The sequence below is a fragment of the Saimiri boliviensis genome, chromosome 10, assembly GCF_048565385.1.
Source record: "Saimiri boliviensis isolate mSaiBol1 chromosome 10, mSaiBol1.pri, whole genome shotgun sequence".
NCBI lineage: Eukaryota > Metazoa > Chordata > Mammalia > Primates > Cebidae > Saimiri > Saimiri boliviensis.
The window spans coordinates 68,557,759-68,572,811 of NC_133458.1; the positions used below are offsets into that span (position 1 = coordinate 68,557,759).

At 36.9% G+C, this 15,053-nt stretch overlaps 1 protein-coding gene across 3 annotated transcripts in view; it reads right to left on the reverse strand.

The window, feature by feature from the left end:
* PEX1 (peroxisomal biogenesis factor 1) overlaps positions 1–15,053 on the reverse strand; it is a 45,453-nt gene that overhangs the window by 15,056 nt on the left and 15,344 nt on the right. For all 3 annotated transcript variants that reach the window (XM_003921202.4, XM_074379432.1, XM_074379431.1), the window contains exons 6-15: positions 12,751–12,870; positions 10,680–10,803; positions 10,075–10,178; positions 8,498–8,580; positions 5,861–5,993; positions 5,166–5,262; positions 3,338–3,508; positions 1,675–1,829; positions 558–747; positions 174–340 (exon numbers count right to left, since the gene is read on the reverse strand). In XM_003921202.4, the coding sequence (XP_003921251.1) occupies positions 174–340; positions 558–747; positions 1,675–1,829; positions 3,338–3,508; positions 5,166–5,262; positions 5,861–5,993; positions 8,498–8,580; positions 10,075–10,178; positions 10,680–10,803; positions 12,751–12,870 (1,344 nt within the window). The remainder of the gene's footprint in view (positions 1–173; positions 341–557; positions 748–1,674; positions 1,830–3,337; positions 3,509–5,165; positions 5,263–5,860; positions 5,994–8,497; positions 8,581–10,074; positions 10,179–10,679; positions 10,804–12,750; positions 12,871–15,053) is intronic.

Sequence of the window (15,053 nt, forward strand, 5' to 3'; positions counted from 1 at the left end):
AATAAAATTAAAATGTGTAAAATTACCTAAAATAGTGCTAGACATTTATTTGGTAATTCACTAAACACTTGTTGACTCACATGGAGATTGGGCAAGCTAACACATAAAGCCAAAGCCAATAATACAGTGGTTCTTCACGTTTTTTTGTTTTGTTTTGTTTTGTTTTAACATACCTTGGCAGGTAACTGGATAGTATCCATGAGTATCTGCCTAACTTCATGTAATCCACCAATCTTGTCCCAACCCAGGTCTCTGGGTTTATGCAGGTTGACACTTCGCAAGGACACAGGAATAAATCCTTGGAGAGCCTTCTGGAAGTCCAATGTTGTTAAAACTAATTCTGTTTAAAAATAAACAAAATTTCTTTTAGTAGTTATATTTCACTATACAAATTTTCAAAATATACCATCATCTTAGCTGGATATGCTAATTTTCTACTCAAATAACTGCTTATTCAAATACTACAATGGAATATATTTAATTCTTGTCTTACTACAATTATATTTCTCCACAATAGAAAGAAGATTCCAAGTTCAGGTTTTAACAGTAAAACATACCCTCCCTGGTGGATATAATCTGATGAGAGAGTCGAGAATGTATGGCTCGATCCACAAGTACTGTAAAATCTCTAGCCACAAACCCTCCAGTTTCTTTAGCTACATGCTGCAGGTCAAGATTGGTGAACTTGTTTATATCACAGTCCAGTTTATTTTTTATTACATTATGCAGAATTTCACGTCTTTGTTCCTAAAGAAAAAATACAAAATTCAAATTTCCAATTTTATTCAGTTATGTATTTTAGAATGTATATTTGGAGAAAATCAGGTTGAAAAATCTATAGTGACAGAAAGCAAACTGGTGGTTGAATGGGGATGGAGCAAGGGAGGGATGGGTAGTAAATGGGCTAGGAGACTTCTGGGAGTGATGAAAATGTTTCCTTAATTGTGTTAATGGTTTCATGGCATCTATGTATGTTAATACTGATCAAATTGTACACTAGAGAGTTTGCTGTAATTAAATTTTATCTCAATAAGGTTGTAAAAAAATCGCATTAATAAATGACTCTTTCTCCAATAAGAAGCATTTTTAGTGATATATGGCTTAAGAATTTTTTGGTTCCTATAAAACTTATTTCTAAAAATATATTCAATGACCATTATCTCAAATACCATTCTATTATCCTTAATAATAGATATAATACCTATGTTCTTCAACAACAGTTAACTAGCACAGGGTCTGAACATTTAGGGTAGATGCTAGGTGAAAATTTTAAACAAGAATTTAAAATATGTTTTCCAGTCCTGGAGCATACTTCTTTCAGCTCACTGCCACTAAAACCCTCATGAGTTTCCAAAGGGGACTAAGTGCCATAATGTGATGGTGGAAAAAAAAATTTAATGAAGTATTTAAAAGCCATCTGTTTATTTCACGCTGTACTTTCTCCAAGAAATGCCATTTTCAAAAAAGTCATTTTCTTGGAAAGTGCATATTAACATTTCAGGTGGCTATAAACTAACTTGTGCCTCTAGCACAATATGTACCAAATGCTGACTTAACTACCCTTAAGATCATTAAGAGAAGCGTAAGTTTAAAGCCATAAATTACTAATAAAATTGAAAAATAATTTCTATAAAAGGAACATAATTTCAATAGTCTTTACAAGTAGTGTATTACCTGATTAGGAGGCTGAATGTGTTGGATGCACTGAAATATGTGAACTCCTTGAGGAGAAACAAGTAAAGGATGTAGAGAATGCTGAGACTGACTTGTGGCAATCAGTGCAACCAAACTTCCCATGGAGATAAACTCTTTTATCATATCATTCAAAGCTGGAATTAAGCAATACAGTGTAAAAGCTTAGGAAAAATAAACATGAAATTTAAAAACTACACATTCATTGAAAATAATGATACTCTAAGGTTGTGTTTTAAGGTAGAGTATGTATGGTATTGCTCTTTCATGCCTTTAAAAAATTAATCCATCTAATTATTCACTGACTTATCTATCAAGGACCTAATACATCTAATGGAGGCACAAGGGGTACTGCAAACTCAGACCGTATACTCAGGGCAATGTCTAGTGAGGTTCCCTACTCCTGGATCTTATGAAATAAATGAATAAGAATGTATCTCTGAAATGAATATTCTAGGAGGATGATAAAATTCCATATTGTATTGTTTGTTAAACAAAATACAGCTCATATTCCTATGACTTCCAGAATAATCTCTATCCTAGTTCTTGTAATGTTTGATATGAGAAGGTCAGAAGTGAAATAAGTAATAATGTACATCTGAGTCCTGTCCTGACCTAGAAATTTGCCGTACTCCCTTAAACACTGGAGTAATAGATTTAGTGTTTAAGATCTAGTTTAAGAACAGTAACAGATCTAGTGTAAGATTAGTAACAGTGTATAGATTTCAAAATTTGAGATTAACACACTAGTTAATAATAATCCAAGCGACTCCTGCTTGCATTTTATATCTATTTCAACTCTTAACCTTGAAGCAAGTCAATGCTGCCAAACCCTCCAACCTCACCTCCTTACCACTCCTCTCCTTGCACTCTAAGCTCCAGTCAACAGGGAATTCCCCAACATACCATTACTTCTTGTACTTCTGTGCCTTTGTCTATAGACCACGCTCCTTTTACTTCTTTATTAGCAAGAAATTGCTTCATGCTAATTTCTACTCTTCCATCAAAACTCAGCTCAGTTATCAACTCCTCCAAAAAGCTGTCCCTGATAACTCCTCCTTATCCCACCTCACTCCCAGTTTAGGTTATATGCTCCTACACTACCCTGTGTATACTTCTCCCATAGTATTTTCTGTCACCTCCGCATTGGTCATGCTGGTCAAATTAATATCTCTGAATTTCCATTTATTGACCTGTAAAGGCCAGAGAATATCTTCATGTAGAATACAAAGCAATCCAAGAAAGCCAAGAAAGGGATGGCTACTCATACATAGTAGCCGTCATTAATAGTATCATTCTGTACTAACACTGTTCACTCTTCTTTTCCTCCTAGACTTTAAGAATACAGACAGTGCACAAGCATTTGATAAATATTTGTCAAATGAACAAAAAAGCAAATCTGTAAATTAAACAACAAGAAGAATGAAAAACCCTAAAGGACTAACCATGAAGTTGCAGAATTGTCACTGTTTTTACTCTACCAATTTTGCTAATACAGTCTATAGGACAATAGCAGAATGCTATCAGGGGCCTTAAACACAACTCTTGAAGCATATAATATTCTCTGAAGAGAGATTTATCATTAAGACTAAAAATACCTACTGACAAAAGAACAAGACCTTAAGCCAGTAGTGGATGCATTTACCATGAGCAAGCCGCTGGCTCTGCACTGCATCAGGACTGTACTCATGTTCCGGGACAGCAGGCAGTCCAGCAATGAGGTCAAGGTCATCCAGCAGAACAACAGATGGCTGCCTCCACACTGCCTCTGAGAAAGCCACCTCTAGGGTTTTTTGTATGTTTTCAAGCCTTTTTCCTTAATACGGAAGATATGAAATGGTTTCAGTATTATTTCAGTGCCGGGAAAGTTCAGGCTGTCCTTTTGAAAGCACTAGAAAAGTTCAATTTTAATTTAACTATAAAAATTTGATCTATATTTTGTTAATATACCAATCACAAAAACTTGTTCATAATTAACATGGTTCAATTAATACAGTCTCAAAAGGTGCAGTAAACTATCAAATTTTATAAAACTAAGAAAAGGACGCCGGCTGCAGTGGCTCATGCTAGTAATCCCAGCACTTTGGGAGGCCAAGGCAGGCAGATCATTTTGAGCTCAGGAGTTTGAGACCAGCCTGGCCAACATAGTGAGATCCCATTTCTACTAAAAATACAAAAATTAGCCAGGTACGGTGGCATTTACCCGTAGTCTCAACTACTTGGGAGGCTGAGGCATGAGAATTGCTTGAACCTGAGGCGGAGGTTGCAGTGAGCCAAGATTGTGCCACTGTACTCCAGCCTGGGCGACACAGCAAGACTCTATCTCAAAAAAAAAAAAAAGAAAAGAAAAGAAAAAGAAAAAGAAAAAAAAATATGCTACCATAATTTCTGTATGCAGGTATTCATTTATACCCAGTTTCATTCCATTGAGAATTTTAGATGGCTTACAACAAAATCAAAAATGTAGGATGTTGGAAAACATAAGTGAGAGTAAGGGATCAAGATTCATGTAACATCAAATGCAAATGCAGCTGCCTAGAGATCCTGTAGTTGCTATATTTAAATCACAAATTTGGCTTCAAACTTCCGGGTGAGTTACAAAGGTTAAATTTGCAAAGAATAGAAAACACACAAGTTCATGATTAGTTGGGACTATATGATAGCGGTACCCAAGGGGGAAAAATGAACTGTTCAAAGTAAAATCTTCCCAATATTTTAATTAATTAATTAATTTTTTTGAGACGGAGTTTAGCTCTTGTTGTCTAGGCTGCAGCGCAACGGCGTGATCTTGGCTCACCACAACCTCTGCCTCCCAGGTAGCTGGGATTACATGCCCAGCTAATTTTTTGTATTTTCAGTTGAGATGGGGTTTCGCTATGTTGGCCAGGCTGATCTTGAACTCAAATATGTAGAGTCACCTGACTTCAGGTGATCCACCCACCTCAGCCTCCCAAAGTGCTGGGATTACAGGCGTGAGCCACCATGCCCAGCCCAGTATTTTTTTAATTGAATAAATAATAATGTAAATGTTAAGGACTTTAAAAGTACAAAAGTATTACATGGTAAACTAATTCTCATTGCTGATCACAAACTCCTACTTTCTCTCCCCTGAAGCAACCATTCTCCCAGTTTCCCATAGCAATTTAGAGATCATTTATACTGATTAGAGTGTATTCTAAGTATTAATTTTTCAGAGCAGTATCAGTGAGCACTTCCAGTAATATAGTCCACGAAGAGTTCTGGCTAGAAAAAAAAAAATAGGCCTCTATCAAATATGGAGAGTTTTAGAAATTTTATCAAAAACATTAGAAAACCAAAGTCTTAAAATAACTAAGAAATTTCAATGACTAAATAATCAAGAGAAAAGTTAAATAAAGACTAATGTGTTATTTATCAGATTGATAGCATTAATTATAAAATTCGTGTCTTTCTAATGAAAAAGGGATTTATGTAGTGTGTTACCATACTCATACCTCGTAAAGCTTTACAGTCAACTCTCTCCACATGGGCATCCAGTTTGTCAAATGCTTCTTTACAGATTGCTTTGGCTAAAGTTGATTTTCCACTTCCCTAGAAAATAATTGCTTTGTAAGAATTCCCAAGATATTCAGTCACAGAAATAGTTTCCGTCATTGTGGTAACCACCAAGTTTCAGCCTAAATTTTATATAACCTCTTACAAAAAAAAAAAAACAAAGAAGGAGGGAATACCTCCCACCTCATTTTATGAGGCCAGAATTACACTGATAGCAAAACCAAACAAACACAATACAAAAACAGAAAACTGCACACTAATAATCACTCTCAAACATATTTGGACAAAAGCTCAACAGAACATTAGCAGACAGAATTAAGCAATGTAGCAAGAATGACACACCACAACCACGTGGTATTTATCACTGGTATGCAAGGCTGGTTCAACATTTGTAAGCACCTTATAGCCTAAAAAAAAAAAAATCATATAATTGTTATCAACTGACACAGAAAAAGGGGAGGGAGAACATCAGTCTTATTCATCACTCCCCCAATACCTGAAAGCAGGCACACTGAAATATTAGTGAACAAATGAGTGCTTTCCATATGTCGTATAAACAACCCTATATAATAGCCAAGAAAGATAAATGAAAAGTTATTAGTTACTGAAAAATGAACACACTGTAACCACTTACCTTTCCTCCTGTGAGTAAAAGAGCTCCATTCCTAAGTCCCGCAACAAGCGACATCAGCTGCCGAGACAAAGGGCGTCCCAGGAGGCTATGAGTGATGTGCTCCAAGGAGGACACGCCTAAGGAATTCACTCCTCTGTAAAAGACATATGTGGTTACATGATAAAAGACTGAAGCAGGATAAAATTTAGCTATAAAAAATGCTGAAGCTTTCCTTCCCAGTGTAGTTAATTTTATTTTTAATCTTTTTTTTTTTTTTTTTTTAGAAAGGGGCTTGCCGTGTCATCCAGGCTGGAGTGCAGTGGCATGAACCCAGCTCCCTGCAGCCTCAAATTTGGTGGCACAAGTGATCCTACCTCAGCCTCCTGAGTAGCTGGAACTTCAGGCATGTACCACCACACACAACTGATATGTGTGTGTGTGTGTGCATGCATTTGTTATAGAGACAGGGTTTTGTCATGTTGGCCAGGCTAGTTTCTAACTCCTGGTCTCAAGTGATCCATCTGCCTTCACCTCCCAAAATGCTGGGATTACAGAAATGAGCCACTGTGCTCAGACTAGTTAATAAACTTTAAGACTAAAATCTTAGAAATTTTCCCCTACTTGAGAGAAAGTATACTGATTAATGTCGTGTCTGAATCCTAGTTTTTTTCTTTTTTTTTTTTTTTGGAGACAGAGTCTTGCTCTGTCGCTCAGGCTGAAGTGCCATGGCACAATCTCAGCTCACTGCAATCTCTGCCTCCCAGGTTCAGGTGATTCTCCTGCCTCAGCCTCCCGAGTAGTTGAGATTACAGGCATCCACCACCACACACGGCTAATTTTTGTATTTTTAGTAGAGATGGGGTTTCACCATGTTGGCCAGGTTGGTCTTGAACTCCTGACCTCAGGTGATCCACCCACCTCGGCCTCCCAAAATGCCGGGGTTATATGCATGAGCCACTGTGCCTGGCCTCCAAGCTTTTTTTTTTTTTTTTTTTTTTTTTTTTTTTTTTGAGACGGAGTTTCGCTTTTGTTACCCAGGCTGGAGTGCAATGGCGCGATCTCGGCTCACCGCAACCTCCGCCTCCTGGGTTCAGGCAATTCTCCTGCCTCAGCCTCCTGAGTAGCTGGGATTACAGGCACGCGACACCATGCCCAGCTAATTTTTTGTATTTTTAATAGAGACGGGGTTTCACCATGTCGACCAGGATGGTCTCGATCTCTCGACCTCGTGATCCACCCGCCTCGGCCTCCCAAAGCTTGAGCCACCGCGCCCGGCCAAAGCTTTTAAAATTAGTTTTATTACTTTTAAAATGTGCAGTTACTGAAAGTTTTGCCCTAATAGAACTCCTTAAGGAATCTTAACACACAAAAAAACCTCTAACCCCCAAATGATTTTTAGTTTAGTAATCAACATAATCATAAATGGTTGCTTCTAAAGTATTGAAGATAACTAAAAACTTAATTTTCTCTTAAACATTATCTATGAAATTCAGTATCAATCTGCAGATTACATTACACAAACATGAAAATACTTGACTGTGACTGCCTACCACTTTATATTATCACGAGAGTCTAAACAGATTTTACTTTATGCTGGGCGCAATGGTTCATGCCTGTAATCCCAGCACTTTGGGAGTCTGAGGCAGGTGGATCACTTGAGACCAGCCTGGCCAAAATGGTGAAAGCCTATCTCTACTAAAAATACAAAAAATTAGGCAGGAGTGGTGGCACATGCTTGTAATTCCAGCTACTTGGGAGGCTGAGGCAGGAGGATCACTTGAACCAGGGAGGTGGAGGTTGTGGTAAGCAAAGATCGCACCACTGCATTCCAGCCTGGGTGACAAAGTGAGACTCCATCTCAAAAAAAAAAAAAAAAAAAAAAAAAAGAGATTTTACTTTATATTAATCAATACTGTTTTATAAACATTTTGACTTCATGGTTTAATCCTTTTACCAGAACATTTACAGATGATACCATTCTAGCACATCAAATCACTACTACTACCTCAACCAAAGCTTCCGTGAAGAATTCTAAGAGGTAATATTTATATGAGATTCTCAAATGATATAAGAAATATGGAAATTAAAAGGAGTTTAAAAAAAATTTTGTATATTATTTAGCCTTACTGAATCAAAAAAGGAATTTTAAAAATATTTGTTTTGAAAGTTGAGAAAAACACAAATAATCCCAAATTATTACAGTAATATAAGACAGTGAAGGAATAACTTAATTTGAAATATTTTTAAACATTCAACTAATGTTTTGGGTTTAACTTTTAAAATATATTCATTTGTTCTAAGAATTATTGTTTTATTCAAGCATATATGATCCAGGTGATATCTGGTTGCTTCATTCTCATTGATCAATCTCAAAGTAAAATTTTTAATAAGCTTCAGACTTCTTGTTATCTAAGAAGACAAGGTTATCACCTTCCAACAGGGACTGACAAAAACAAAAATAAAGAAAAACAAAAAGAAGACAAGGCAAATTACAAGCTACGTGTGAAGATAGAGACAATCCTTGAAAAAAAACTACTAATGCATTAGTAAGATCACTTATTGACATTAACATCTATTTTAATATTTACATTGAAAACTCTGCCAGATATAATGTCAAAACATGTCTCTAAACATGCTAGTTTGGCCATAACTTCTTACCCCAAAGAGCTCAGCTTTAAAAAAGGAAGAATAAAGTCAATTTCCTCACTGTTTTCTTCTTTTACCATAGGATCTAGAAGGACCTACAGTTGTAAGGAAAAATCAGTTTTACATTTCAAAATATGTCTTTTGCATGTTTTTCTCGGGCCCCAGAAAATTAAATTGCTGATTCTGATTATACCAGAGAGAACAGTTAAATTATGCATGCAACATTATTATTTAAACACCCTTGATAATAACAATGTACTCATCCAGGGAACATAAATATTTACGGTCAACAAGCAGAAAGAATGTTACTGCTTTAATACATTTTACAGATATATTTTAAATTTTAATTTGTGTCAATTATCCTTTTCACAATTCTTACACTTGTAACTTCTCTGAATGATATTCCTTCAATATTTCAAAAATAAAGGAACAACATCTAATTCCAAAACACTGAAATTCTAAATGACTAGAGTATCTTCAATTTTATAACGACAAGAATGAATATCATAATCAAAAAATAATCTTGTAAAAAGACCACTCTTGGCTGGGCGTGGTGGCTCACATCTATAATCCCAAGCACTTTGGGAGGAGGGCAGATCACTTGAGGTCAGGAGTTCAAGACCAGCCTGGCCAACATGGTGAAACCCCATCTCTACTAAAAATACAAAAATTAGCAGGATGTGGTAGCATATGCCTGGAATCCTAGCTAGTAGGGAAGCTGAGGTAGGAGAGTCACTTGAACCTGGGAGGTGGAGGTTGCTGTGAGCCGAGATCATGCTACTGCACTCCTGCCTGGGCAGTAGAGAGAGACTTCATCTCACACACGTGCACACACAAAAGACACTATTAAAATACTTCTGGAAGAGCTGGGCTCAGAGGCTTACACTTGTAATCCCACCACTTCAGAAGGCCAAAGCAGAACAATCACTTGAACCCAGGAGTTTAAGAAAAGTCTGGGCAACATGGTGAAACCCTGTCTCTACAAAACATACAAAAATTAGCCAGGCATTGTGGTGTGTGCCTGTGGTCCCAGGTACTAGGGAGGCTGAGGTGGGAGAATCACCTGAGCCCAGAAGGTTGAGGCTGCAGTGAGCCATGATCGTGCTACTGAATTCCAGCCTGGGTGAAAAAGTGAGACACTGTCTTTAAGAAAAAAACATGGAAGAAAAGAAAAGTGATCTGATAATATTTCTGAAGAGTTGGGAATTTAAGAACTGTCAAAATAATATGGGTTGTGCAGTGGAGTTGGATATAAAATAGGAATTTTAAAAATTAAACCCTTAAAACTACATTTTCATTTGTTTCAATCCTAGAAGAATTTTAAATCATGGTCCATTTACCAGTTAACACAATCAACTGTGTTCCTGAACTTAATTGTGCTAAAGCATTCATTTTTAAGTTTAGGATAGGTCAATAATTTGTACACATAAAGAGACTACAGAATAAAATATTTTAAATCAAGTTATTCCTTACTCTTATTCAGGTTTTTAATATACTTCATGATGCATGGTGTTACAAGGAAATTCACTGTATTATCAATCATATGTAACAAATATTATATAACAACATATTCAATAATATGCTATTACTTGTATTGTAGTCTTCTGCAGCAAATTGGGACTCAACAGAAAAATATTTTTTTCTTTTTCTTTTTTCCAAGAATGAACTATACTCAGAGAAAATTCCTTCAGCCCTATTAAAAAGAAAGTAATAAATGCAGAGTTAGTATTGAGACAGAGATTAAATAAGGTTTTATTTAAGGCTTTTTTTTTCCCTCAAATAGGGTCTCACTCTGTTGCCCAGGCTGGAGTGCAGTGGTAGGAACATGGACCTCCTAAGCTCAAGTGATCCTTCTGCCTCAGCCTCCCAAGTAGCTGGGAATACAGGCATACACTACCATGCCTGGCTAATTTTTGTGTTTTTTGTACAGATGGGGTGCACCATGTTGGCAGGCTGCTCTCGAACTCCTGTCCTCAGGTGTTCTGTCCGCCTCAGCCTCCCAAAGTGCTGGGGTTACAGGTGTGAGCCACCACATCTGGCCAAAGACATTTTTCAATATGTAAAATCTACTGTTTAATTATCATAATTATATTTCACTATTGACACGCTGTTCACATGTGTCACAGGTTGCAAGAAAAATTTAAAATGTACAACTATTTAAATAGAAAAAAGGTCAAATAACAAATGTACTCACCATCTTTAGTTTCCAGCTTAATAAATTCTTCCTCTGATATTACTAAAGGAAGCATGGTGGTAGTAGACTGCTGTAGCCATGAATAAAATACAGTTTTTATGTCTTCTTCACTTAGGTCTTTAGGCTGCCAGAGAAAGGAATGGTAATGAATTTTCCCCATATATAAACTTAACTTTAACACCCTTATTTTAACATCTCATCTTCCTAATAAGGTGTGAGCCTTACCAAAAAATCCAGTGAAGGATATTCACATTCTATGGGCACAGGTTTGGGATTTGACATTACAGTTAGTACAATGAGTACAGTGTAGCCTGAAGAAACATCTCTTAGATGGAAAAGTTTTAAATGTCCCTTTTCTCTATGCCCAGTGATACACCTACCATAATCTGGCTCACTCAATAATCATTCCACCCCCATTCTCCCTTTCTTCCCTCTACTATAGAGACAGAAAAGCAAATTCTCTTTTCTCTCTGAGACAGGGGCTTGCTCTGTTGCCCAGGCTGGAGCACAGTGGTGCAACCTCCACTCATTGCAACCTCTCCCTCCTGGGTTCAAGTGATTCTCCTGCCTTAGCCTCCCAAGTTGCTGGGATTACAGGCGTTCCTGGCTAATTTTGTATTTTTAGTCTGGCCTAATAACCTATTTTAAAAGATTTTTTTTTTTTTTTCAGACATTGCCTAGGCTGGAGTACAGTGGCATAATTATAGTTCACTGCAGTGTTGAACACCTGGGCTCAAGAGATCCTCTCATCTCAGTCAGCCTCCTGAGTAGCTAGGACTAAAGGCATGTACCACACCTGTTTCTTTTTTTTTTTTTTTTTGAGATGGAGTCTTAATCTGTTGCCCAGGTGGATGGAGTGCACTAGCAAGATCTAGGCTCACTGCAACTTCCACCTTCTGGGTTCAAGTGATTCTCCTGCCTCAGCCTCCCAAGTAGTCAGGATTACAGGATTAGCCACCATACCCAGCTAGTTTTTGTATTTTTAGTAGAGATGGTGTTTCACCATGTTGGCCAGGCTGGTCTCCAACTCCTGACCTCAAGTGATCTGCCTGCCTCAGCCTCCCAAAGTGCTGGGATTACGAGCATCAGCTACCGCGCCCGGCTTAACTTTTTTACATTTTTTGTAGAGATGGGGTCTTGCTATGTTGCCCAGGCTGTTCTCAAACTCTTGGCCTCAAGCAATCCTCCCACCTTAGCTTCCCAAAGTGCTAGGATTACAGGTGTGAGCCAATGAACCCCATCTACAAAGATCTTTAAGTTCTATATCTCATTTCCTGACTCTACCAGTTTCCACAGAATTAACTGAGTAGAAAAGTAAAACAGTATAGCACTCTTTTAGGCTATAATATTAATACTCAAACAACATGGGACAATGTTTCTAAATTACAACCAAGTGGCAAAAATATCCTTAAAAGCCAAAAATGTCCATATTTGCATTGGCAAATATACATATTTGTGTTATTATTTATCAAAGTTTTCTCAGGTTCTCAAAAAGTTAAACATAATTCCTAAGTATATTCCAAAGGAGCTGAAAAGAGGAACTCAAAAAGATACTTGTACACCAATGTTCACTGTAGCACTATTCACAGTAGCCAAAAATGTGGAAATAACTCAAGTGTCCATCAACAGATGAATGGATAAACAAATGTATACACACACAATGCAGTAGTATTCAGCCATGAAAAGAAATGATGTTCTGATACATGTGACAACACAGATGAGCTTTGAAAACATACATTAAATGAAGTAAGTCAGATACATAAGACAAACGTATACTTCTACTTATTTAGGATATATCTAGAATAAGTAAATTCATAGAGACACAATATACATTAGTGATTACCAGAGACTGGGGAGAGGTGGGGACAGGGAGTTATTGTTTAATGGGTACCAAGTTTCTGTTTGGGGTGATGGAAAAGTTTTAGAAGTAGATAGTGGTGATGGTTGTACAATATTATGAATGTAATTAATGCCTCTGAATTATATACTTAAAAATGACTAACGGCATATATATATTTAAACACAATAAAAACATGTAAAAGAATTTTGATATATATATATTTGAACTCACTAAATTCTCTCTAGGTTGTAACTTTAGAGATCTTGGAATTTTAGGGGTAATTTCCACTGGAGTTATCCTGACTACAGCATGCATTTCTATGTTTAGTCTCTTCCTCAGGTCATCTGGAATCTGCAATTTAAAAATAAATAACCAAACATATAAATATGTTCAAAGCTTAGTTAAGAAATATTTCACAGCATAAATATTGATATATTACCTTCTAAAAATTTAGATGAAACAACAGAAGCTATCATAACAACTGTCTGAGTCCATGCAGGCTGCTATATCAAAATATCCTAAACTGGGTGGCTTATAAATGACAGAACCTTATTTTTCACAGTTCTCTTTTGTAACAGCACTAATCCCATTCATGGGGGCTTTACCCTCATGAACTAATCACTTCCCAAAGACCACACCTCCTAATATCATCACCTTGGGAGATGGGATTTCAACACAGGAATTTGAGATGACACAAACATTCAAATAGCAACAGTGTAACCAGATGGATGTTCAGATATTGTTATATCGTGAACATTTCAATATTCTCCCTACATTTCCTTCCTTTTCTTTACATAATCTTCAGAATTAGAGCTTTAAATGAATGTATTTGACTGTACCCACCAAACCCATCTTTTAAACTATGGTACATTTACATCCTGATTAAATGCTATTTCTAATCTTTGAGCAGCCTTTTATTTTCAAAAGTTGAGAACAAACGAAGAAGCAGGAATGGCCAAAACTAATCATAGACAATCTGCTAATTGTCTGATTAAATGACTAAATACAGACAGAAACTTAGAGCTAAGAGTAAAATTTCTCCCACCCCCTAACGAATATGTTCTGAACTTAGATTGGGATGATGGTTGTACAACTATTATAAATATACTAAAAATGACTGAATTATACACTTTAATTTTTATCTCAATAATGATGTTAAAATTTTTTTTCAACTTCCCAAATATAAGAAAGCACTGAAAGACATAAAGACGACTACTCTCTAATAACTTCTAAAGAGCGGGTGCAGACATATTAATGGTAGACAAAAGTATACATAAAAACTCTAAGGTACATATTCTGACTTAAAGAGAATTTAACAATCAAGTTTCCTGTTTTTTTTTTTAAATCACCATACTTCAGAGGGTAATAAAGTCTCAAGTTAACATGAATTTGTTAGTTTTATCACCAAGTGATCAATTTTGATCTCTCAAGCCAAGTCCATTTGAGTACCTGATTTCAACTACTGTGACTTCTCACTGTCCATGGCTCTCCAACCTTCAGTGGAGTGGGAAGGGTAGAGTTCTTACTGCTATCTTAATATGGTTCACAGGACTTTACCATCAACACTTCTTCTCCCTGTTCTCACCATACAATTTCAAGGAAATAAAAAGATATTCCTGTCTAATGACAAACCAGCTAAATCATAATAAGCTCAGGGTTAAACATCTGGAATTTGAGGACACAGTGGGATCTCCTAATCAAACAGTGTAAAGCAGAAAGTAATGATCTGAGGCCAGGCACAATGGCTCATGCCTGTAATCCCAGAACTTTGGGAGGCGGAGATGGATGGATCATTTGAGACCAGGAGTTTGAGACTAGCCTGGCCAACATGGTGAAACCTTGTCCCTACGAAAAATACAAAAATTAGCCAGGTACAGTGGTGCACACCTGTAGTTCAAGGAGAATTGCTTGAACCAAGGAGGAGGAGGTCGCAGTGAACGGAGATTGCGCCACTGCCGTCCAGCCTGGGCAACAAGGCAGGACTCTGACTCAAAAAAAATAAAGATAAAAATAAAATAATGGTCCGGAGCTTTAGAAAATGATGTAGGCCAGCTGGGCGCAGTGGCTCATGCCTGTAAGCCCAGAACTTTGGGAGGTCAAGGCGGTGGATCACCTCAGGTCAGGAGTTCAAGATCATCCTGGCTAACGTGGTGAAACTCCATTTCTACTAAAAATACAAAAAATTAGCCAGGCATGGTGGTGCATGCCTGTAGTCCCAGCTACTTGGGAGGCTGAGGCAGAAGAATTGATTGAACCCAAGGCAGAGGTTGCAGTGAACTGAGATTGTGCCATTGAACTACAGCTTGGGCAATAAGAGCAAAACTCTGTCAAGAAAGAAAGAAAGAAAGAAAAAGAAAGAAGGAAAAGAAAAGAAAAGAAAAAAGAAAAGCATGTAGGCCAAAGAGATTAAAGCTTTGTAAGTTATTTGGATAAAGGTAAGTTATTTGGATTAAAACTATAGGAGGAAAAAAAAAATTCTACAAAGGAGCCAAACTCCCCTTTCTTTATTCCCTTTCCTAACAGGTTCCTCTCTT